At 42.1% G+C, this 27,160-nt stretch overlaps 1 protein-coding gene across 6 annotated transcripts in view; it reads left to right on the top strand.

Annotated features, from left to right (window-relative positions):
• The window catches only part of LOC126198472 (zinc finger protein 391-like), a 158,892-nt gene that overhangs the window by 17,899 nt on the left and 113,833 nt on the right, over positions 1 to 27,160 (top strand). For 5 of the 6 annotated variants that reach the window (XM_049934824.1, XM_049934823.1, XM_049934822.1 and 2 more), the window contains exon 2: positions 24,942 to 25,041. In XM_049934824.1, coding sequence (XP_049790781.1) covers positions 24,942 to 25,041 — 100 coding nt within the window. Of the gene's footprint in view, positions 1 to 24,941; positions 25,046 to 27,160 lie in introns of those variants that run through there. The other variant, XM_049934825.1, reaches the window with a different exon arrangement.

The raw sequence follows: 27,160 nt of genomic DNA, 5'->3' as shown, positions 1-27,160 counted from the left end.
TTACGGACGTTCCAAGGCGCAGCCTAAACACTACTAACCGTTCGGAAAACATCCATCGATACAAAAAGTTCCAAAAACGTTGACCGTCGTTATTTTAATCGGAATGGGAAATATGCGAAATTCATCCTGATAATTTAAATTATGTAACACGTTCTTGCGAAATTTACTTTAACATATATTTTGGATCGGCTCTGCCTCAGAGCCTTTAATTACAAGCCACACCTGGACAAGACTATCTAAGCAACAGTTTTGTATTCTGGACGAAGTTGAAAGGTTGCTCCTTATATGGTTAAATGAAAAGCAGTTGCAATATAACACTATTAATGAAAACGTCATTTGTGAGAAGGCAAGAATGATTTTCACTGACCTTTTTAAAATGATATCTGGATCATCAGTGGTCAAAGAAATGTTTAAGGGAAGCTGTGGGTGGTTTGAGAAGTTTAAGAGAAGATCTGGCATCGACAGCGTTGTGAGACACGGCAAAGTAGCCAGCTCAAACACAAAGGCAGCAGAGAACTTCATCAGCAACTTCAAGATGCTCTTAGATTCTGAGGGTTATCTGCTACAACAGGTTTTTAATTATGACGAGATGGGTCTGTTGTGGAAAAAGATGTCAAAGTGTACCTTTATAACAGCAGAGGAGAATGCATTGCCCGGTCACAAGCCAATGAAGGACTGTCTCATACTGCTATTCTGTGCCAATGCAAGCAGCAGTTTGAAAATTAAACTGCTGCTTGTTTACCATTCAGATACTCCACGAACCTTCAAGAAGAGTAAAGTCCAGAAGAGCAGGCTTGGATGACATGTGACCTTTTTTATGGTTGGATCAATGAAGTGTTTGGTCCTTCAGTGAAAAAAAAAAAATTGCTTGAGATGAATCTATGAATCTGCCACTCCATGTCTTGCTTGTTTTGGACAACACTCCTGCCCATTCTCCAGGCCTACAAGACAACCTCCTTGAAGAATTTCAATTCATTAAGATCCAATTTCTACCTCCCAACACCACTCCGTTACTCCAGCCTATTTACCAGCAGATTATTTCTAATTTTAAGAATCTCTACAGTAAAGCACTCTTCGAGTGTTGCTTTGAGTTGACTGAAGCTAACAATCTCACTCTCAGATAGTTTTGAAATATCACCTCAACATTGTTGCCTGCATCAAGTAGATCGAAAAGCCATGGGAAACTGTTACCAAGAGAACTGTCACTTCTGCTTGGAGGCAGCTTTGGCTGGAGTGCAATGTCAAACGTGACTCTTGAGGCATTTGAGTCAGTACCTGTGGAGCCTGTAGTCATCGAGATTGTGTCTTTGGCCAAGGGCATGGGACTAGAAATGGATAACAATGTATGTATAATTTTCGTTGAATAAATGGCATGAATAAGATGAACTGTTTAGTTCTTCTTCTGCATGGACTGCATTATCATATTTTGCTTTAATTTATGTGGGATAAATTGTTTTACTTAGCGAGTGTTTCGCAGCAAGAGTAAGATTCTGGAATGAATTATGCTTGCTACATGAGGTTCCACAGCACTCGGACAAATGTACGGGGCATGCACCTGATGTTCAGCCTATCCACTGTTGCTGTCAGTATTCAGCTGGCTCCTGAATCAGAAGTAAAATGTGCAGCAACTCAGTTATGCTGAAACTAGATGCTGTTCTGCATACAAATTGATACTGTATCCAGCACTTATGCTAATATGGTACACAAAAGGTGACATTAAGCTGTCGCAGATAAGAATGATGTCCAAAGGGCAGGTCCTAGGTGATGATTACATTTGATACAAACCCGACTGTTATCAGAAAATCTTTGTTTGTGAGGCCTAACAGCAATTCTACGTGTAAGGTATTATTATTTTCATGATGAAAGCATTAGACAATTTCAAAATCAGTTGGTCTTGTTACACATTTTACAGTGTAGGCTGTAATCACACAATTCTCTTCCAAGAAACATGTTTCTCTTGCAACATTGTGCAAACACAATATCAGAATTCCCACCCAACAACTTTTAATTCACTTCCACACTTCCAGATACTGAGTAACTTAGTAGTCAGTACAACACACAAAATCAGGGAGTACATTAGGATACAGTCTACAGTGAAGTATTCAATAGTCACTTAAACATCAGAGTGGCTGAGCTTGGGGCACTGGCTTGTATACGGCTCTTTTGTACATGGCAAAGTCCATGCTGTGCCATCTGTCCTGATGTGATGTGGCTTATGTAGGCTGGTCATGGAGGCGAGCATTGTCTGTACCGCACCCAGTGGCAACGCCACCCAGAACAAAGACAGTGCAGGAGCCGAAGGGTGCGTGGATCACACCGTGGGGTCCAGTGCAGATGGTTTAGGTGACCACAGGGACAGCAGGGTTTCCGGCACTTAGTCAGTCTTGTACGGGCAGGGCTGGTCATAGAGTCATGACATTAACCCATTGGTGATGTGCACAACACAGAGACGGTGGCCTCAGTAGTGATGGATGACCACCGATATCCACTTAGTGTGCTGGCCAAACGCATGGGCCTACATGGCGGAGCCTGGATGGAACCGCTGCAAGGTGGGTCCTGGCAAGTGGCTTAGTGTCAGCTGGAGCAGATGAAACAGTGTATGGAGCTGGTAGTTGTGAAGCAGCTCTGCCGGGCTGCAGTCGCCAACCAGAGTGACCCTGTATGAGCTCAAGAACGTATCGGAGCCTGTCTTGGGAGAAGATTGCATGATGTATTTTTTCTTCTGAGATTTGAAAGTAGGGAACATCTGCTCCCTCTCACCATTGAACCAAGGATGAAATGGAGGGCCCATGACTTGCTGCATGCCACTCTTTGTACAAACATCTTCAAAATCCTGAGACACCGATTGCTGGCCATTGTCCCTCCAAGGAAAAAAATATTTGTGATGGCCATGACCATAACCTCCACATGGATGTGGATGAGTCACATAGGAAATTTTGAGAAAGCATCAACTACTGCAAGCCAAAAGGAGGTAAGGATGGAACCTGCAAAATCAGCATGCATATGTTCCCAGTGGGCTGGGGGGTAGACCACAGTGAAAGAAAGGCCTGTGGTGCTGCTTGATGGGTGGTGCACTGTAGGCAGGCAGGCACATGCCTGATCTTATTGTCAATATCTGGCCGAAACACATGGCATTGGGACCAGCAATTTCATAGGAGAAACACACATTATGTCCAACCGCAATGCAGACTGGTTAAGAACCCTGGATGCTGACCCTTCAGTAGCCAACAGTACCACTTCATCAAGAACTGAGAGGCAGTGGCAGAGAGCATAATAGTTATGCAAGGAACTGATGCTTGGCCCAGTGGTTTATCCGGCCAGCTGTGGTGGACAAATTGAACAACATAAGACAGGAGTGGTCGCACCAGCCATCAGAATTCGAGAACTTGTAATGGGAAAACCATCCAAGGTGTCTTGGGCTTCAATGTATAATGGAAACACAACAGTTAATTCTGATCAAAGGCTGGTTTTTGGCTTATCACCTACTGAGAAAGAGCATCCCCATGAGCATGTTTTGCTGTGGGGTGGAAGTGAATCTTGTAGTGCGGCAAAAATGGAGCTCAACATCACAGGTGATGGGCCGCTTTGTTCAGAAGAGATATCAAGGGATGGAAAAGAGAAACCAGAAGTCAATGAAATGAAATTTAGACCTGTACAGGAAAACATGAATTTTTTTAGGATATACACAATAGTAAGGGCTTCTTTCTGTGTCTGTGAGTAGTGCTGTTGTGCCTGATTCAGGGTTTTGGATGCATGCGCAATTGGGCATTTGAATCTGCCTCCTTATTTGTGTGCAAGAACGACCCCAGGCCAAAAAAGGTATGTTGGTCTGGTTGGAAGGCAACAAAGCAAGGTGCCAACTGCAATTTTGACTTCAGCTGGGTAGAAGCACACTCACAGGTGGGCGACCAGTGAAAAGTCACAACTTCACATAAGAGAGCATAAAGTGGCTGAGCCACTGTGGCCACATCAGTAAGGCCCCCATGGGGCTCGCCACTCTTTGGCGGGTTTGTGCTTGGCTACCACGGTTCCTCAGCCTTTGCAGCATTTTTTCATTTCTGTGCTGTATGTCTATCCTCTTGCTATTCTTCTTTCCCTCTCTTGGGAAACATGTCTGGGTTGTTATTGGGGATGTTATGCATTGACTGTTGCTGATGGAAGAACAGTCTCATCATTGTTTTTTGCTCCCTTTTCCTTTCTTTGTTTCCCTTCTCCTCTTGTTCCTCTGCTTCATTGTCTGAGGTTCCTCTTTTTCTTCTTCCTACCTGTGCACTCCCAAAGGCCAGCCCACGTGTCTGACGCATAACAGGTGATTGGGGAATGCGTAATTCCCAGCCCCGGGTCAACAGGTAGGGTTGGTACAGGCCAGGCCCAGGGAGGGGTGGTTGCCTGACCTGCAACCTCCCCAAATTGCCAATTGGTCCCTCTGTCAGGTGTTAGGGAGACGTGACCCGAGGTGTGAACAATCACCTAAGGCGGGTGCGCCCCCTTGTGAAGGGGCCCCCCAGTTGGAAGGAGTGTGCCATTGGTTTGCTGGCAGTCATGAGCGATTTTCTCGCAATGAGTCAATCATCTTCACAATCAACGTCTACGAAATGTAAACGTAATAAGGCTAATGATTCAAAGACCCTTCCCGCTGCACCATGGTTCCTCGTGGTCTAACGTACTGAAGATGATCAGTCCTTCACCATGGTAAATCCATTTATTATTCAGAAAGGTGTTGATGTAACTGCTGGCCCTGTGAAATCAAATGGCTCAAATGGCTCTGAGCACTATGGGACTTAACATTTGAGGTAATCAGTCCCATAGAACTTAGAACTACTTAAACGTAACTAACATAAATACATCACACACATCCATGCCAGAGGCAGGATTCGAACCTGCGACCATAGCAGTCGCGCAGTTCCAGACTGAAGCACCTAGAACTGCTCAGCCACACCGGCCGGCCCCTGTGAAATCCTGCTCTAGTTTGCAGAATGGCACTTTGCATTTGCAGACTACTTCTAATTCTCTAGCACAACAACTGCTTGCTTCCTCGCTTCTCCATGGCTACCCTGTTCGTATCAAGGCCATAGAACTTTGAATTCTTCCTGTGGTGTTATTTACACTAGGCTGCTCGACAGTCTAACCAAGGCAGAAATGCAATCTTACCTTTCTCATCAGGATCTCATTGGGTAATGAATAAGGTAGTTTCCTCCTTAGTGTCCGCCTGCACACTTTTTCTCACCTTTGATAGAGTGGTGCTTCCATCCAAGATTAAAGCAGGTTATAAAATTATCGCAGTCCGGCCATACATTCCAATCCCATTGTGCTTCTACCAGTGTCACAATTTCAACCACACTAGAACGTCTTGTCGACACCCAGCGAAATGTGTCACCTGTGGTAGAGATGCACACGAGGGTGATTGTCAGCCTCTTCCTTCCCGCTGTATCAATTGCAATGGCAGCCATGCCGCCTCCTCTCGGGATTGTCCCATGTATCTTGATGAGCGGGGTGTCCAAGAGATCCGAGTAAAGGAAAAAGTGCCTTACCCGGTTGCTCGCAAATTATTGGCTAGTTGCAAGCCGTGCATTCTCCCGTCTCGCACCCACAGTTCTGTTCTTGTTAGCCCTCGCTCCATGAAGCACATGGCCACGCAGGCATGCAACCTCCAATTTAGCTCTGAGGTTGTGAAATCGCCCAGTGTCAAGGTAGCATAACCATCCCCCTGTCTTGCTGTGCAACAAGCCGTCAAACTCTCACCTCAAGGGGTGAAGCCACCAGCTACAGTACTGGTAGTCCGGAAAGTTCAGAAGGAGTACTCCAGTGAAGACTTCCTATGTACCTCCAGCCAACCAACACCCCGAGTCTTCCTCTAACCGGAAAGGCTCAAAGAAGTCCACCAAAGTCCAGTGGTCTTCTCCTTCGCAGACTCAAAGATCCTCTTTGATGGTGTCGCCACATGATACCTTAGCCCGGCCAGCCTCTGTGTCGCCAGTGCGCACCACCAACCATTTTTCAGCATTGGACTCTACAGACTGACTGCACAACCAAGCCGATGCTTATGTGGACCCCATGGAGCAGGATTACTCCTGTTTCTGTGCCCTGTAGTAGTGACTCTTACCAGGCTGTCACCCGGCAGCCACTGAAGTGTACCTCTACATCTCTTCCTCATCATGTCTCCCCTCCAGTTGGACATTCCCGTCCTTTGGTCCCACAAAGAGGATCTACAGCTGCTTTTAGAATCACAGTGTCCCCTTGTACTCTGTCTTCAGGAAACAAAATTGTGGCCTCACGACTGCTTTGAGCTTTCACATTTCTTCCATGTTCGTTTAGACCTTCCCCCTGAAGTCAGCATTCCACCCCATGGGGGCGTCATGCTGCTCATATGGGATGACATTCAACATCAACCCCTCTCTCTGACTAGCCATCTTCAAGCTGTTGCAGTTCCCCTTTTTGCTTCGCCAGATGACTCTTTCCCTCTGTATCATTTATATCCCTCCGTTGTTCGATGTCACCAGGGCAGACTTCAATCAGCTCAATGGGCATCTACCTCCCCCCATTTCTGCCACTCGGTGACTTTAATGTGCATCGTCCCATTTGGGGCTCTCCCACAACCTGTCAGAGAGGTGCCCTCCTGGTTGTTCTTCTTAATTAACTCAGCCTCTTCTGCCTGAACACTGACGCACCCTCTTTCCTTTCCGATCCTCACACACCTATTCCCATTTGGACCTATCCCTCTGCAATGCCAAGCTTGCCCATTGTCTTGAGTGGTCCGTTCGTTCTCATGCCTACCCAAGCGACCATTTCCCATGTGGTATCCGTTTGCTGACTACTACCCCACCTGCATGCACACCTAAATGGCAGCTTACTAAGGCAGACTGGCAGCTTTACTCCTCCCTGGCGACTTTCGAAGAACAAGATTTCCCCAGTTGTGATGACCAGGTGGACTATCTCACAGACGTTATCCTTACTGCTGTGGAACGCTCCATTCCTCACACTTCCTCATTACAATTGAAAGAAAACAGCCCTCGGTCACTATTTTTAACGAATTAACCAGGTTTCAGCACTGCCAGGAGTGTCTTCTTCGGAATTTAAATCAAAGAATGGTCTATAACATGGTCACAGAATTATGACTAAAACCGTATGAGACAGAGTATAAGCACAGAATCATCGTGAAAGACTGGCAGTACTTATATGTCATTTATAAAATAATAAATATGCCAAAAGGGCATTAGTCAAAAAATATTTAAAGACTGCTTGTGTCTGTATATGTGTGGATGGATATGTGTATGTGTGCGAGTGTATACCCGTCCTTTCTTCCCCCTAAGGTAAGTCTTTCCGCTACCGGGATTGGAATGACTCCTTACCCTCTCCCTTAAAACCCACATCCTTTCGTCTTTCCCTCTCCTTCCCTCTTTCCTGATGAGGCAACAGTTTGTTGCGAAAGCTTGAATTTTGTGTGTATGTTTGTGTTTGTTTGTGTGTGTCGACCTGCCAGCACTTTCATTTGGTAAGTCACATCATCTTTGTTTTTAGATATACAGAATGATATACAGAATGTATAGATAAAAAATCTACTTGCCAAGTGGCAGCAGGAGAACCCACATACATATAAAAAATTAAAGTTTCCAACCTTTTGGAGCCAGTGGCTCCTTCATCTGGCGGAAGGGAAGGAAGAGGATTGGAGAAAAAGGACTGTTGCGATTTAGGAAAGGGGTAGAGTTCGGTAAAGTTGCCCAGAACCTTGAGTCAGGGGAGACTTACTAGGTGAGATGAGAATTTCAGTGCTGTTGTAAAGATTATATTTTAAATACAGTGACCAGCAAAAAACAAAATACAAAAAGTTTATTCACATTAAACTATTACCAGTTTTGGATTTTTAAGAATCCATCATCATATGATTCTTACAAGCTTCCTTGTTAAATCATTGCTTTGTGCCCATTAATTGTTTGATGCCTTACAATAAGCAGATAGTGCCCCCTCCCCCGACCTCGTCTTCCCCCGTCCGCCCCCCTCCATTAAGAACACAACAGATAGATTCCTCTCCACTCCCTGAGGAAGGAACTATTACTGTCAAAAGCTAAGATAGTGTGTGTACTTTTAGTGTCTTAACAGCAGTACTGACATCTCTGGTGAAGATAAGTTCTGGACAGCAATTCTGTCTCACAATGTATAGTTTTCTCGGGAGAATTTTTCTTTTAATAAACTTTAGAAACTTGAGCGTGTATGAATGCATACCATAATTTATTTGCATGCACCACTCGTGAATGAAATAGGAGCAGGATAAAACTATATTATTAAACAGCATACCTCCCACTACACGCTACATGGTGGCATGTAGAGTACAGATGTTGCTCTTAACTCAGTCTGTCTGAGTGTGACAAACCCATTGATAACATTCACTTTTTGCTCAAAGGCATTATGGAATCTAGGGTACATCCGCAGTAACACTGTTGAGGGTGTACATATTTTCTCTGTGTTACCAACTTTGATGGTATGAGCAGAGGTGCTTTATTCATATAGCACATGTAGCATGTGCTATGTGTCCTATGCTGTCAGGGGCCCAGCACTGCACTGAGGGGAGGGGGGATTAACTATTAGGTGTTTTGAATTGAAAATAATACCACTGCTTAGGATTATGTGTACATGTTTGTGTAGTTTTTTAAAGTACTGAAAATAATAGCTCACTGACATAAGATTGTGTGTTGTTTTGGAGCAGATTCAGCATAATTGTATTTTGATAAACCAGATTTTACATATTACAAATCAACATGAGAATTTTATTTAAATGTTCTGTTACACTGTGGTCTACTGAGCTTTATCACTAAATTTTGCCGCAATGCATGCTGAGGAGAGATTAATTTCTTTACATTGGTAAAAAAGCTCATCTGAAAGTCATTTGTTGGAATACCTTCTCACTAAACGATACAGGTTAGTCAGTGAAATAGCGAACAACCAGAATACTCCCAAAGTCCCTCAGCTATTCATTTGAATTATGTTTAGTGATAATTTAGAACACTCTGTGCTGTTTTTGTGATTCAGTTTAAATTCCCTTTTACAAACTTTAGGTCCAGCCACAATGTGTCTTTACAATGCCTGTGTCTACCATGTGTCAAGAAATTTAGTTACTAATTTCATGCATACTTTAATCTTAAACCTATTAAGAGATATTGGCGTTTTCATTCTTTTCCATCAGAAGTACAGTGTTAGGTTTCCAGATTTGTCCACTAAGCATTACATAGCTTAGGCTTTCCCAACCAGTTGGTCATATTACTGTATGGCACAGAAGGATGGAGTGTGTGGCAAAATTTTGTGGTATCCAGAGGTCTGAAATTTATAAGTTTATAATATGATATGTTCCTTTTTAAAATTAGCTGTAATGATTTATAATCAATTTTGAGACAGTGCTTGCATCTGCAAGCAACTGTCATGTACTTTGAGTGGTGGTAAAATTATGGAATAGTAATTACATTACTCTTCTCATATTTTGAAAACGAGAGTAAGAGCACCCTTCTCACTTAACAGTTTCAATGTACACACAGCCTAAGTAGGCTGTGGTTAAAAAACTTTATTTCAATTTTGATTTTTCCTTGCTATGTAAATAAAGCTAATAAGAGTCAATTGTAAAGAGTAGTTTTAGAATCTTGAATAATGTTAATTGCGTCAGTCATATGATGGTACAAAAATCAAGGTACACAGTATCAGTTAGTGCTGTTGTTGGTTGTTGTTGTCTTCAGTCCTGAGACTGGTTTGATGCAGCTGTCCATGCTACTCTATCCTGTGCAAGCTTCTTCATCTCCCAGTACTTCTGCAACCTACATCCTTCTGAATCTGCTTAGTGTATTCATCTCTTGGTCTGCCTCTATGATTTTTACACTCCACACTGCCTTCCAATGCTAAATTTGTGATCCCTTGATGCCTCATGTCCTACCAACCGGTCCCTTCTTCTTGTCAAGTTGTGCCACTAACTCCTCTTCTCCCCAATTCTATTCAATACCTCCTCATTAGTTATGTGACCTACTCATCTAATCTTCAGCATTCTTCTGTAGCACCACATTTCGAAAGCTTCTATTCTCTTCTTGTCCAAACTATTTATCGTCAATGTTTCACTTCCGTACATGGCTACACTCCATACAAATACTTTCAGAAATGACTTCCTGACACTTAAATCTATATTCGATGTCAAATTTCTCTTCTTCAGAAACACTTTGCTTGCCATTGCCAGTCTACATTTTATATCCTCTCTACTTCGACCATCATCAGTTATTTTGCTTCCCAAATAGCAAAACTCCTTTACTACTTTGTCTCATTTCCTAATCTAATTCCCTCAGCATCGCCCGAATTAATTTGACAACATTCCATTATCCTCGTTTTGCTTTTGTTGATGATCATCTTATATCCTCCTTTCAAGACACTGTCCATTCCGTTCAACTGCTCTTCCAAGTCCTTTGCTGTCTGACAGAATTACAATGTCATCGGCGAACCTCAAAGTTTTTATTTCTTCTCCATGGACTTTAATACCCACTCCGAATTTTTCTTTTGTTTCCTTTACTGCTTGCTCAATATACAGATTGAATAACATCGGGGAGAGGCTACAACCCTGTCTTACTCCCTTCCCAACCACTGCTTCCCTTTCATGCCCCTCGACTCTTATAACTGCCATCTGGTTTCTGTACAAATTGTAAATAGCCTTTCACTCCCTATATTTTACCCCTGCCACCTTCAGAATTTGAAAGAGAGTGTTCCAGTCAACATTGTCAAAAGTTTTCTCTAAGTCTACAAATGCTAGAAATGTAGGTTTTCCTTTCCTTAATCTATTTTCTAAGATACGTCGTAGGGTCAGTATTGCCTCACGTGTTCCAACAATTGTGCAGAATCCAAACTGATCTTCGCTGAGGTCGGCTTCTACCAGTTTTTCCATTCGTCTGTAAAGAACTCGCATTAGTATTTTGCAGCCGTGGCTTATTAAACTGATAGTTCGGTAATTTTCACATCTGTCATCACCTGCTTTCTTTGGGATTGGAATTATTATATTCTTCTTGAAGTCTGAGGGAATTTCACCTGTCTCATATATCTTGCTCACCAGATGGTAGAGTTTTGTCAGGACTGGCTCTCCCAAGGCCGTCAGTAGTTCCAATGGAATGTTGTCTACTCCTGGGGCCTTGTTTTGACCCAGGTCTTTCAGTGCTCTGTCAAACTCTTCGTATCTCCCATTTCATCTTCTTCTACATCCTCTTCCATTTCCATAATATTGTCCTCAAGTACACTGCCCTTGTATAGACCCTCTATATATTATATACTCCTTCCACCTTTCTGCTTTCCCTTCTTTGCTTAGAACTGGGTTTCCATCTGAGCTCTTGATATTCATACAAGTGGTTCTCTTTTCTCCAAAGGTCTCTTTAATTTTCGTGTAGTCAGTATCTATCTTACCCCTAGTGAGATAAGCCTCTACATCCTTACATTTGTCCTCCAGCCATCCCTGCTTAGACATTTTTCATTTCCTGTCGATCTCATTTTTGAGACGTTTTGCCTGCTTCATTTACTGCGTTTTTATGTTTTCTCCTTTCATCAATTAAATTCAATATTTCTTCTGTTACCCAAGGATTTCTACTAGCCCTCGTCTTTTTACCTACTTGATCCTCTGCTGCCTTCACTACTTCATCCCTCAGAGCTACCCATTCTTCTTCTACTGTATTTCTTTCCCCATTCCTGTCAATTGGTCCCTTATGCTCTCCCTGAAACTCTGTACAACCTCTGGTTTAGTCAGTTTGTCCAGATCCCATCTCCTTAAATTCCCACCTTTTTGCAGTTTCTTCAGCTTTAATCTACAGCTTATAACCAATAGATTGTGGTCAGAGTCCACATCTGCCCCTGGAAATGTCTTACAATTTAAAATCTGGTTCCTAAATCTCTGTCTTGCCATTATATAATCTATCTGAAACCTTCTAGTATCTCCAGGGTTCTTCTATGTATACAACCTTCTTTCATGATTTTTGAACCAAGTGTTAGCTATGATTGAGTTGTGTTAACCCCAATCCATATTCACCTACAACGTTTCCTTCTCTTCCTGTTCCTATTGTCGAGTTCCAGTCACCCATGACTATTAAATTTTCGTCTCCCTTCACTACCTGAATAATTTCTTTTATCTCATCATACATTTCATCAATTTCTTCTTCATCTGCAGAGCTAGTTGGCATATAAACTTGTACTACTGAGTAGGCATGGGCTTCGTGTCTATCTTGGCCACAATAATGTGTTCAGTTAGTGCTAAAATTAGTGAAATAGGATTTTTGCATGTTACTCAGTAGGGGCCCAGAGTTCATCTCTGAGCACGACATTTATTTTCAACATGTTTCTGTAGCTACTTTCCGGCTCTAGTCTCAAGGACAAAGGACAGAAGTATGATACTGCACGTATCAAATCAATATTTGGTCAACATCTTGATGGATACAATCATTCTGAGGGTTGCATTTCTAGCAATTTTAAAATATTACATACTGTGCCAAAAGGACCACTGCTAAATACCTTAGAAGAAATTGAAATTTTTTCACTTCACAAAAGTAATCCATTATCTGTTTTAAACGAACAACTTCAGTTCAAAGACAAACATTTCTTTGAGCTTTTCGATGATCTGCTTTAGAATGTTTACTCTTCTGTCCTTTGTTTTAAAAGGTTTTTTATATAAAAAATTTAAATTATTAAGACTTTTAGCAAATATTTTATCTTTACATTGTAATTGTATTTTACCAAACATTATTTTATATCTGTTTTAGAATTTTTGCTTTGATGCTTTTAGACTGCATATTGCCTATTCACATAGTTTTATTTTTGACACTGGCTCATAATTTTATAATTTTAAATTCTTTCATTTTCATTTGCTTGTATGACTGGCATATAACTTGAGGAATAGCAATGCCTTAAAAAAGGGCACATGTAATCTACATATCAACTTCATACATAATATTTCATATATACGGACAACTACTTCGTATCGTATTTGTGCAGCATGTAGTATACATGTCAGCTACAGATTATTGTAGCTTACTCTTTTCGTTTCAATAAAGACAAGTTGCTGCTCAATAATACATTGTCTGACGCCACAGTCTTTGCCATTCCACTTCGCAACAACTTCGTTGGAAAGAAGCCTGCTGCCACATCTTTGCACTGGCGTTTGTCCTCACCATGGCAACCACTAGTTCGACTATCGACTTTACAACAACTTCAGTGAAAAAAGCCTGCTGCTTCATCTTTGCAACGGCGTCTTAACTTCACCATAGCAACCAGTGGTTCCAAATGGTTCACTGACAGGCCTTGAGAGGGCAACCCATGTACTGTCAAACCGAAGTTCATTTTCCTCCATATTTAAATATTTTTAACGCTTCTTAATTGACAATAGCTGTTTAATAAGCTAAGTTTAGTGTGTATTTATTTTTAATTCTTGACAATGTTCTTTTAACTAAGAAATTTTAAATTGTAATTCAACTTATAACTCATTGGTTAATAATGACATAAGGCAGTCAGAAGTGGGTGGAGCCTCCATTATATATAGTAAGACGTGCACTGGTTTCTCCAGTAGTGATTCTCCAACAGAAAGAGGTTCCTACTCAATGGTAATTCAACGTTTTATAGCTTTATAACTTTATGTATTTTCTTTAATGTATGTAGCCCTCTAATTAGAGCTTTGTATACAACTTGTAGGTCTGAAGATGACCACAGTAGTGGTCGAAACCGGTCACCTTGTTAAATAAATTGTGATCAAGACTGTTTTTAATAGTAATTATTGCTAAATGAGGTATTGTACCTGGTGATCAGTTGACAGTGTGACATCTCCAGACACATTCATATCATGATGAATTGCTTCCTGTTTTGAAAAACTTTGTTGCAGCAGTATTCAAGTACAAGGCTATTGTAGCCTGCTGCTGTTAGATGAGATTTTAGATTTGGTCAGATTACAAGGGGATGTCTATAGTTACCATCACTCTTGTGTGTGTTGATTTGTTGTTGTTAATTTTTCTCTAAGTAGTCAGCATCCATATTTTTACAATTTTCACGGTGTTTCTTGACCTTCTGAATGCCTTGAATATAGAAGCCTGCAGATTTTGCTTTAAACCACTCTTCCACTTCATTAATGACATCATCTGTATTGTCAGACCAGCGACCACGCAACAGACTTTTCATTTCTGGGTACCAGTAAAGTCACTTGGTGCAATATCGGAAGAATAAAGCAGATGCTGCAAGATCTCAAAGCCACATGCCCTTCCCCCTGCGGGTCTGGGGATTAGAATAGGCCCGAGGTGACTAAAAGGAGTCTCACACTTTTCAGCTCTATAAGTTCAAGTCCCATTTTGTGGTCTGACCTTTCATTTTCCAAATTCTACAGAAGTGTGGGCCATATGGGGACCGATGCCTTATGTGGTGCATGAGCTATCCATAGTGCCCTTAGATTCGATCTCCTGAACCTCTTGTCATGGCTTTGCACCTCCACCTGCAATTCAACTATTTGGGCGAGGACACTTTCCGGGGTATGTCATCTTCTTCCGTTGTCTCCTGTCCTCTTTTGGCGCCATGACTATTGGATTTCTCTGCACCCAATGTCCAGCACGGTAGTCAGTCAGTTGTGGTGGGGCCGTCGTGTACCCATTTGGTGGTAGCCCCCTGACAACACAGGGACCGCACTGCTGATGCCTGAGCTTTAAACTCCCCACATATGCCAAGGAGTAGATGCCTGTCGTCCTGGGGCATCAGGACTCCCGGCAACAGCCATAATGTCAGGTGGCCTTTGCTGTGGCTGGGTGGCGCCTGTGGGGAGAGCCCCTGATTGTAGTTGGTGGCATCAGGGCAGATGACCCGCAATAAAGCGGACTAAGTCGTCTCTTGCTGGTGACTGTACGGTGCCAGCACTCTCCAAGAAGGGCAAGATCAAGTACAATGCTGACAGATATGACCCTAAATCATTTCCCTCCCTTGCTACAACATGGGAGGAACACAGGGCTACAGTAAGAAGAGAGCCATATTCACCTCGATATTTAGTCTGTAGCAGAATGGACGAGGACTGCTTTCTACCTATGAAGCCTCAGTTTTTTTGTTGAACATCTTGAGAATAAGTTTGGGGAAGTGACAGCACTGTCTAAGATGAGAAGCGGTGCGGTCTTGATTCAGAAAGCATCCCCAGTCCAATCCCGGGCGTTACTTGCTAGCAACCAGCTGAGTGATATTCCTGTTTCCGTCACTCCCCATAAAAGCCTCAACATGGTCCAAGGATTATTTTCCATCGTGACCTCCTCTTGCAGTCTGACAACAGGCCCCACGCCAATCTAGAACGGCGTGGTGTTCATTTTATGCAGCGTGTTTACAGGGGGCCCAAAGACAACAGGGTTGTTACTGGTGCCTTCATCTTGGCCTTTGAGAGTGATTCATTGCATGAAAAGGTCAAGGTGATAGTTCACCGCTGTGATGTTTAATGATACGTCCCTCCTCCTATGCGGTGCCTTAAGTGCTGGAAATTCGGGCACATCTTCCCGCTGCACTTCCAACTCCACATGTTGAGACTGTGGATGTCCACTGCATCCAGATAATCCCTGTGTGCCTCCTCCCACTTGTATCAACTGCGGCGAGCAGCACTCCCCCTGCCTGCCAGACTGCACAGTACTCCAAAAGGAGTGGAAAATCATGGAGTACAAGACCCTGGACCAGTTGACTTACCAAGAGGCTAAACGTGAATTTGAACAATTACACCACGTTTGGTTGACGTCCACATATGCTGCAGCTACATTACCATCGCCATCACAAGTACCAGTCGTACCACACTCTGTGTCATGGACAGTGGGTCCTCCGGGCCTCCAGAATACATCTGCCCCATTGGTGGCTATAGGGGATATTACAAGAACTGTAGCGACTATAATAGAGTGTCAGGTGGAGTTTGTATCTATGTCCTGAACTCGGTATGCAGTGAACCTGCGCCTGTTCGAACACCTCTTGAAGCTGTGGCTGTCAGGGTAAGGACGAAACAGGAAATAACTGTCTGCAACATATATCTTCCTCCAGATGGTGCAGTACCTCTGAATGTATTGGCTGCACTGATTCATCTACTCCCTAAACCTTTCATACTTTTGGGAGATTTGAACGCCCGTAACCCCTTGTGGGGTGGCACTGTGCTTACTGGCTGAGGTAGAGATGTCGAAACTTTCCTGTCTCAACTCAACCTCTGCCTCTTAAATACTGGGGCCCCCACACATTTCAGTGTGGCTCATGGCACTTACTTGGCCATTGATTTATCCCTCTGCAACCCAGTGCTTCTCCCATCTGTCCACTGGAGAGCCCACAATCACTTGTGTGATAGTGACCACTTTCCTATCTTCCTGTCTCTCCCCCAGCGCTATTCCCCTGGATGTCTACCAAGATGGGCTTTAAACAATGCAGACTGGGACTCTTTCACCTCTGCTGTCACTGTAGAATCTCCCTCTCATGGTACCATCAATGTGGTAGTTGAGCAGGTCACCAGAATGATCATTTCTGCAGTGGAGAACATGATCCCTTGTCTTTAGGGTGACCCCTGGCGAAAGTCAGTACCTTGGTGGTCGCTGGAAATCGTTGAGGCCATTGAAGAGCATTGGTGAGCTCTACAGCGACATAAGTGGCACCCTTCCCTAGAGCACCTAATAGCTTTTAAATGGCTCCATGCCCATGTTCCCCAACTTATAAAAAGACCAAAACAGGAGCGTTGGGAGAGGTACATCTCGACCATTGGGTGCCATACATCACCTTCTCAAGTCTGGACGAAGATCAGATGTGTTTGTGGGTACCAGACCCCAACAGGTGTTACTGGCATTACCATCAGAGACGTGTTATCTATGAATGCAAACACAATTGACGAGCTCTTTGCTGAGCTCTATGCTTGAGCCTATGCATCAGAGAATTATCCTCCAGCATTTCGCACGCTCAAACAGCAGATGAAAAGAAAAGCCCCCTCGTTTGCTGAACGTCACAGTGAACCCTACAATGCTCCATTTACAGAGTGGGAGCTCCTCAGTGTCCTTGCAAATTGCCCCAACAAAGTTCCTGGGCCAGATCAGATCCACAGTCAGGTGATCAAACATCTCTCATTCGACTACAAGTGATATTTCCTTGTCATCTTAACTGGATCTGGTGTGATGGCGTCTTTCAGTCACAATGGTGGGAGAGCACCATCATTCCAGTGCTCAAACCCAGTCAAAATCCTCTTGATGTGGATAGCTATTGGCCCATCAGTCTCACCAACATTCTTTGTAAGCTGTTAAAACGTATGGTAAGTCAGCGGTTGTGTTGTGTTGGGTCCTGGAGTCACGTGGCCTGCTGGCTCCATGCCAGGACGGTTTCCGCCAGAGTCGCTCTACCATTGATAATCTAGTTTCCCTTGAATCTGCCATCCGAACAGCCTTTTCCAGATGCCAGCACCTGGTTGCCATATATTTTGATTTACGAAAAGCTTACAATGACGACGATTTGGTGATATCATACCCTTGCCATATTATATGAGTGGGGTCTCGGGCCTGCTCCCGATTTTTATCCAAAATTTACTATTGCTCCATAATTTCCGTGTCCAAGTTGGTGCCTCCCATAGTTCCTCCATACCCAGGAGAATGGGGTCCTGCAGGGCTCTGTATTGAGTGTATCTCTACTTTTAGTGGCCATTAACGGTCTAGCAGCAGCTGTCGGTCCGTCGTTCTCACCTTCTCTGTATGAGGACAACTTCTGCATTTTGTATTACTCCTCCAGTACTGGTATTGCCGAGCGGCACCTACAGGGAGCCATTCACAAGGCGCAGTCGTGGGCTCTACCCCATGGCTTCCAGTTTTCAACTGCGATGTCGTGTGTCATGAACTTCTGCGTGCCCTTAAGGAGACTAGGAATGTGTCGAAGACCTCCATGCAGGTCTCTTGCAGGGACTCTGTGGTTCTCTGCCGGCTCTGCATTGGCCGTACATGGCTAACACGTGGCTACCTCCTCCGTCGCAAGGACCCACCTCAGTGTCACTGTGGCTCACATATGACTGTCATCCATATCTTGCTGGACTGCCCACTTTTAGCCACTCTGTGGCGGACTTTGAATCTCCCCAGCACCCTACCTTCAGTGTTGGGAGACAGCAGATTTAGTTTTCTGTTTTATTGGTGAGGTTTTTTTTTTGTCATACCATCTAAGGGTGGGCGTTTAACCTTCTGTCTGAGGTCGCCACCCTCCCTCCATTTTAACTCTGTCACACTTTCTTTGCATTTATTTGTCTTGGTGGTCATCTTTTCCCTACAGGTGTTCATCTTGCCTTGTCTTTTTGGGTTGGACATTAAAATGTGTTGCAGAGTGGCTGGCTCATCCTCCTTTTATTATTGTGATCAGCCAGCCCAGACCATATGCTGTATGGTTTTAATACCTTCTTCCACTTTTCCTTGTGTGTGTGTTTTCCCCATTTTTTGTGCATTCCATTTGTTTTCTTTTTAGGTGTGGTGTTGGGTGTTTTTGTACCGTGAGCCTTGCTTGCGCCAGGAAAAAGGGACTGATGACTCTTAGTTTGGTCCCTTTAGATGAATGAGCTGGTGCAGTATCAGCTAGAAGATGAATGTCTCAGGAGAGCATACGGTGGCATTTCTTAATCAGAGTTTCATTTAGCTTTTCCAGTAGATCACTGTAGTATCTGCCTGTGATGGCTTGACCCTTGGCAAGGTAATGTGAGAATGACACTGCGGGCTTTCAAATAACTACGCACTCTCCAACACAGTGTTGAAATATTATGTTTTGGCTGGTTTCATTGTCTAGGGGCTGGGATACGTAGTTGCCGCATTACAGGCCAATTTTGCTGAGTCCACAGTATACGATAAGAATACACACATGAATCAAATGGTCAAAGGTTTCTATCACTCGGCAATTGCGAATTAGGAATGTAACATATAAATTTATAAATGAAAGATTTTAATACCTTCTTCCACTTTTCCTTGTGTGTGTGTTTTCCCCATTTTTTGTGCATTCCATTTGTTTTCTTTTTAGGTGTGGTGTTGGGTGTTTTTGTACCGTGAGCCTTGCTTGCGCCAGGAAAAAGGGACTGATGACTCTTAGTTTGGTCCCTTTAGATGAATGAGCTGGTGCAGTATCAGCTAGAAGATGAATGTCTCAGGAGAGCATACGGTGGCATTTCTTAATCAGAGTTTCATTTAGCTTTTCCAGTAGATCACTGTAGTATCTGCCTGTGATGGCTTGACCCTTGGCAAGGTAATGTGAGAATGACACTGCGGGCTTTCAAATAACTACGCACTCTCCAACACAGTGTTGAAATATTATGTTTTGGCTGGTTTCATTGTCTAGGGGCTGGGATACGTAGTTGCCGCATTACAGGCCAATTTTGCTGAGTCCACAGTATACGATAAGAATACACACATGAATCAAATGGTCAAAGGTTTCTATCACTCGGCAATTGCGAATTAGGAATGTAACATATAAATTTATAAATGAAAGATTGCAAGTAAATAAAATCTGCAGGTACTATCTTAACAACTTTAAATGATGAGTACAACAGTAGAAGTACTTTTGAGAATGCGGTATATTTCTGCAAAACACTTATTGTTGTTGATAGTCCAGCAATTAAATAAAATATAAGTTGAATAACAGGGAAACAATAGATTCCTACTTCACATAATTATTTATGAACAACAACATAGCTCGCGAGATATTCACTTCTAAACGCGCACCACGTCTTCACTGCAGAAGCCACAGAATTCTCACAAGTTCACAAGTCGGCACTCTGAAGTATTTTTATCTCCCGCAATCATGCACAAACCGTTCCACACTCTCCAAGTCTTTCCCGCGACTGTACATTGCGTCTTCATGCCCAGCACCTCCCATGTCCTGTCGACTGTCCAGCACTGCCCCACTCCCAGCACCCCTCACCCGAATTCCTTCCATCCAGTCTCCCCATTCACGAGCACTGTGATTGGCTAGAGTTCTTGCACCATGTCTCCATGCCAACACACCCACACAAACATAATGAACCACATACCAAATACTGGATTTATTTAAATAACTTGAAATTAAATAAATCTTCCTATGGCTGGACCATAAACATGCTCTGACACATATTATTAGATACATAAACAAATTAAACAAACGTATATCAAAGGAATAGAGCAAAAGGTAGGCCAGATGCCTAATGTCTCTGTGCTTTCTAAAACACAGTGAATATGTAACCAATTTCTTCATGAATAGCATATATCGGATATAAACAAAGACATAGACGAATAAATATATTTTAAGCATGCTGCTACCGTTTTTTCATGTAACTGTGGAGTACTTATGGCCTGACGCAATCGATAGTAATCGGCCACTTTGACCTCCAATAACTCGTGTACTATTAAAGTTAAATGCCTGTAATTTATACCAGTTTAGTTTCACACTAATAGCTTTCCTTAGACAAGTCGATAGATGAAATCGTATGAAGTGTTTACATTTTGGAAATTCGTTGCTGGGTGTTACTTGTCTAATTTACAGTCAGATATTAAACTTTAAAGATTTTGAAAATCTGATTACACCACCAGAATCATTGTGCAAATAATAGTAATGTACATGTTTCTTTTTGAGGTGTCACAATTCATCTGGCTACTATTAATTTCTATACGAACTGTGAAATGTCTGCCATGATGCTTTCACAAAGTCTGCCATCTTTGGCACTCTCAGCATACACATCTCCTTCATCGACACAAAACACCATCCTCGTCACAGCGGAATTCACAGCCACGCAGCTGGATGGACTTAGAATATTTCCAGGGCACCACAACTCACCCGTTACCTCACAACTCTATGACAGCCCCAAAAAACTGAAAGCATGACCTTCCTGGCTACACTTGTGCTCCTGACTTGTCTGTCAGGGACAACTGACCAGGTCGGAAATTACTTTTATATCTCACAATAGCGTCATAAGATGGGCAATCATTTCCATAAACGGCCCATATTTCATCATGGGTTCCCAAGCCACTGTTACCCTTCAAATGCAGGAACTTCATCACACTACAAACCTCAATTTTCTCTGTCACATCTGGCACTCCCTGGGAAAAAAGGAGACAGTTGACTGATACTTTCCACATGATGCAGTTGAGGGATACAAAATGTTGTACTGAAGACTTCTGGCATAAGAAGTCAGCCTCATTCTGCCAACAGCCTTGTCAAAGAGGGCGGAGGAGCGGATAGAGGTTCAGGGCACTCTCTTGTCCTAGGGGTGGGAAATTGCCCCTAAAGGCGGAAGAATCAGCAATGATCAACGACATGAGGATGCAGAAGGCAATGGAAACCACTGCATTAAAGACACGTAACGTGTATCCACAGGACATGTGGCCTGTAATTGAAGAAGTGTCATGATGATCTCTCCATTGCAAAAGATTCCGGAATAGTCCCCCATTCGGATCTCCGGGAGGGGACTGCCAAGGGGAAGGTTACCATGAGAAAAAGATTGAATAATCAACGAAAGGATAACGTTCTACGAGTCGGGGCGTGGAATGTCAGAAGCTTGAACGTGGTAGGGAAACTAGAAAATCTGAAAAGGGAAATGCAAAGGCTCAATCTAGATATAGTTGGGGTCAGTGAAGTGGAAGGAAGACAAGGATTTCTGGTCAGATGAGTATCGGGTAATATCAACAGCAGCAGAAAATGGTATAACAGGTGTAGGATTCGTTATGAGTAGGAAGGTAGGGCAGAGGGTGTGTTACTGTGAACAGTTCAGTGACCGGGTTGTTCTAATCAGAATCGACAGCAGACCAACACCGACAGCGATAGTTCAGGTATACATGCCGACGTCGCAAGCTGAAGATGAACAGATAGAGAAAGTGTATGAGGATATTGAAAGGGTAATGCAGTATGTAAAGGGGGACGAAAATCTAATAGTCATGGGCGACTGGAATGCAGTTGTAGGGGAAGGAGTAGAAGAAAAGGTTACAGGAGAATATGGGCTTGGGACAAGGAATGAAAGAGGAGAAAGACTAATTGAGTTCTGTAACAAGTTTCAGCTAGTAATAGCGAATACCCTGTTCAAGAATCACAAGAGGAGGAGGTATACTTCGAAAAGCCCGGGAGATACGGGAAGATTTCAATTAGATTACATCATGGTCAGACAGAGATTCCGAAATCAGATACTGGATTGTAAGGCGTACCCAGGAGCAGATATAGACTCAGATCACAATATAGTAGTGATGAAGAGTAGGCTGAAGTTCAAGACATTAGTCAGGAAGAATCAATACGCAAAGAAGTGGGATACGGAAGTACTAAGGAATGACGAGATACGTTTGAAGTTCTCTAACGCTATAGATACAGCAACAAGGAATAGTGCAGTAGGCAGTACAGTTGAAGAGGAATGGACATCTCTAAAAAGGGCCATCAGAGAAGTTGGGAAGGAAAACATAGGTACAAAGAAGGTAGCTGCGGAGAAACCATGGGTAACAGAAGAAATACTTCAGTTGATTGATGAAAGGAGGAAGTACAAACATGTTCCGGGAAAATCAGGAATACAGAAATACAAGTCGCTGAGGAATGAAATAAATAGGAAGTGCAGGGAAGCTAAGACGAAATGGCTGCAGGAAAAATGTGAAGACATCGAAAAAGATATGATTGTCGGAAGGACAGACTCAGCATACAGGAAAGTCAAAACAACCTTTGGTGACATTAAAAGCAACGGTGGTAACATTAAGAGTGCAACGGGAATTCCACTGTTAAATGCAGAGGAGAGAGCAGATAGGTGGAAAGAATACATTGAAAGCCTCTATGAGGCTGAAGATTTGTCTGATGTGATAGAAGAAGAAACAGGAGTCGATTTAGAAGAGATAGGGGATCCAGTATTAGAATCTGAATTTAAAAGAGCTTTGGAGGACTGACGGTCAAATAAGGCAGAAGGGATAGATAACATTCCATCAGAATTTCTAAAATTGTTGGGGGAAGTGGTAACAAAACGACTATTCACGTTGGTGTGTAGAATATATGAGTCTGGCGACATACCATCTGACTTTTGGAAAAGCATCATCCACACAATTCCGAAGATGGCAAGAGCTGACAAGTGCGAGAATTATCGCACAATCAGCTTAACAGCTCATGCATCGAAGCTGCTTACAAGAATAATATACAGAAGAATGGAAAAGAAAATTGAGAATGCGCTAGGTGATGATCAGTTTGGCTTTAGGAAAAGTAAAGGGACGAGAGAGGCAATTCTGACGTTATGGCTAATAATGGAAGCAAGGCTAAAGAAAAATCAAGACACTTTCATAGGATTTGTCGACCTGGAAAAAGCGTTCGACAATATAAAGTGGTGCAAGCTGTTCGAGATTCTGAAAAAAGTAGGGATAAGCTATAGGGAGAGACGGGTCATATACAATATGTACAACAACCAAGAGGGAATAATAAGAGTGGACGATCAAGAACGAAGTGCTCGTATTAAGAAGGGTGTAAGACAAGGCTGTAGCCTTTCGCCCCTACTCTTCAATTTGTACATCGAGGAAGCAATGCTGGGAATAAAAGAAAGGTTCAGGAGTGGAATTAAAATACAAGGTGAAATGATATCAATGATACGATTCGCTGATGACATTGCTATCCTGAGTGAAAGTGAAGAAGAATTAAATGATCTGCTGAACGGAATGAACAGTCTAATGAGTACACAGTATGGTTTGAGAGTAAATCGGAGAAAGACGAAGGTAATGAGAAGTAGTAGAAATGAGAACAGCGAGAAACTTAACATCAGGATCGATGGTCACGAAGTCAATGAAGTTAAGGAATTCTGCTACCTAGGCAGTAAAATAACCAATGACGGACGGAGCAAGGAGGACATCAAAAGCAGACTCGCTATGGCAAAAAAGGCATTTCTGGCCAAGAGAAGTCTACTAATATCAAATACCGGGCTTAATTTGAGGAAGAAATTTCTGAAGATGTACGTCTGGAGTACAGCATTGTATGGTAGTGAAACATGGACTGTGGGAAAACCGGAACAGAAGAGAATCAAAGCATTTGAGATGTGGTGCTATAGACGAATGTTGAAAATTAGGTGGACTGATGGAGAAGGTAAGGAATGAGGAGGTTCTACGCAGAATCGGAGAGGAAAGGAATATGTGGAAAACACTGATAAGGAGAAGGGACAGGATGATAGGACATCTGCTAAGACATGAGGGAATGACTTCCATGGTACTAGAGGGAGCTGTAGAGGGCAAAAACTGTAGAGGAAGACAAAGATTGGAATACATCGAGCAGATAATTGAGGAAATAGGTTGCAAGTGCTACTCTGAGATGAAGAGGTTAGCACAGGAAAGGAATTCGTGGTGGGCCGCATCAAACCAGTCAGTAGACTGATGACCAAAAAAAAAAGTTAGAACTTTATGATAAACCCTTGTATTCATGCCATAAAATTACAGTACCTTTGGGTAGACTTTATCTGTAATTTCTTGAATTTGTTCCAGACAGTACATTTCATATGATATGCTAAGGAACTTCCTGAGAGATTATAACTTCCATGAGACAGTTCATGAGTAATTTTCCTACTGAGAGGTATGCCTCACAGAACTTCTTTAAAGTACTCAGTCATTCAATCTTTTGCTACTTCTCTCCTGTCATGAACATCAGTTGTGTGATATGCCTATACAAGGTGTGGCATTTACAACAGAAAGTGTGGATCAGTAGATGAAAAATCACCCTCTCTCATGTACACAGAAAATTTCTCCGTAACTTCTGAGAGGGTTGCACCCATCAAGTCAGTAATAATTTCAGTAATTCTGGTACACTGTGAATGGCTAATTATGTTAATTCAGGAAATGTTTTTCATTTGAGGTCCATAGATGACAATGCACGGTCAGTATCTTTTATTTTCCAGATGCAGTCAAGTACATTTCTTCTGTAATGACTGCATTTGTATAATTCTGTTTTCCATTTCTTGATACATGTTGTGTTTACTCAAATGTACTTTTAAAAATTTCCAGGTTGAAGTTCTTTTCAAGAAATTGGAATCAGCACCAGAAAATGTAAAAGCAGCAGCCATTTCAAAGATCAGAGAAAGACTAATGCCTGGAACATATGAAAGTAGGTAAATTTCTTTCATCTGTGTTTTACTCTTCATCCATAAGATATGTTGATTATCAATTATTTTAAGGTGCCAATTGATTACAGCTTTTAAATATTATTAAAAAATCAAGTCAGGGCACACAACCAGTTTTGGTCAAACACCTACGCTTTGCAAAGCATTGGGAAGTGTATGGCTGAGGCTACTTTCCATTGTATCACATTATGGTTACTTCCTATTATGTTCATGTATGGAGCATGGCGTATTCCTAGATTCCTCTCTTGATACTGGTTCTTCAAACTTAATAAGTATGCAGGATAGTTGGAAGTTCAGTAAGGCTTTTTGCAGATGCCTGTATACAAAGAAGTTAGAACCCTAGGAAATTACAGCAAAATATTGGAATACCTGCTGAGTATTGAACTTGGTACAGAAGTTGGCAGTTGATCATAAAAATACAAAAATGTAACTTATTGCACATAAATCGGCAGAAAGATCCATTATTGTATAGTTGCATGATTACGGAACGATCACTGGAAGCAGTCACATCCATTAAATGTCAGGGAGTATGCATTCAGAATGATTTAGAGTGGAATGATCAGCCAAAAATAATCGTAGGTAAGCCAGATGCCAGACTGAGATTCGTTGGGAAATGTAGTCCAGTCACAAAAGGGGTAGCTTATAAAACCAATATTTGACTATTGCTCATCAGTCTGGGATCTGAACAAGATAATTTTGGTAGAGGAAGTAGAGAAGTTCCAAAGAACAGCAGTTTGTTTCATCACAGGTTCATTTAGTGTGAGTGAAAATGTCACATAGATACTTAACCCAATCCAGTGGCAGGGGCTGCAAGAAAGGGGTTGTGCAGACCATTTTTGACTGGAAGAGGAAAGGGGGGAGTTGATGGTGATATGCAAAGTACCTTAATAATGTTGCCCACCTATCGCACAAGCTGAATAGTGCCATATTAATTTGTTCTGTTTCATAGCTAACAAACACTGACAGACGTTACCACCAATTATAGTGATTGGGTTGGCTAAGAGCAGGATTTGTTTTTCTATTTTTTTATTAATTTAAAGTCATTGTTACGAACAATGCTCTCTGGCATTTATTTGCACTAAATATCGCAGCACATTAGAACATTTTTATAAAGTTCATTTAGTATATAAGTAATCATTGTTATTCCATTCTACACTGAACGCTATCACTTCTGTGAATAGGTTTGTACTGTACGGTACTGGCCTGTCCTGTAAGACACTGTAAATCTCCTGCACCAGCCACGTCCATTACAGTCAATACACACTCAGTTTTACTGTCAAAGATTTGTCAGAAAGGGAGTGCCACTCACCAAAGATGGAAATAACTGTCAAGAAAGAAAAGAAAAGAAAAAAAATGACATCACATCTCTCACAAAAAATCACACTTGACATTTAAGATCTCCTAAAGTTTCACTGTGAAATGGATTCAGAAGAAAAAGAGGAATCTCAGAAAAAGAAAAAAGAGGAATAAGAAACATAATGATTGAAACTCGCATAACACACCAGACTGTGTCATTCCACAGAAAACGTAAAAGAAACAAAATTGCAAAATGTATAATGATGCTTACAGTTAGGCTATCAAGCTATCGGTAATTTTGCATGAATAACTGATTTATTCTGCAAGGAATAAGTGTAACCTAATTTTTAATTTGATTTAACATTTTCTTTTGCTCACAAAATAGAGACATTTGAAAAAGAGCAGGTTGGGGGAGAGGGAGAAGAGGGATGGAGGGAATTAAGTTGCTGCTAATTACGAGTTAAAAACACGATATCATGTAACTGTATACAAAATACTTAAACAGATCATAGAATAATAATTTGAAAAACTATAATATTAATAAATGTACATATTAAGGAAATCCTTATTGGTAAATCTTGTTTGATAGCAAGAATATCACATTTGGTAACAGCAATATCATCTTCATTTCTAAGTCACCAAAAATGGTATTCTACATAAAAGTTATCAATACTATTAAAAAACAAAAAGGGTTAAAATACACAATGAGTATTAATGACTGTTTAGTTATTATTTTTAAAGAATTTTTTAGCAAATATCCGCAATTGTTCTGTGCCCACCTCCCTCAAAAAAGAAATTGTAGTGAAT

The sequence above is a fragment of the Schistocerca nitens genome, chromosome 8 (genome assembly GCF_023898315.1).
Source record: "Schistocerca nitens isolate TAMUIC-IGC-003100 chromosome 8, iqSchNite1.1, whole genome shotgun sequence".
NCBI lineage: Eukaryota > Metazoa > Arthropoda > Insecta > Orthoptera > Acrididae > Schistocerca > Schistocerca nitens.
The sequence above is the reverse complement of the archived record's forward strand: the minus strand, read 5'-3'. Positions and strand labels throughout refer to the sequence as shown.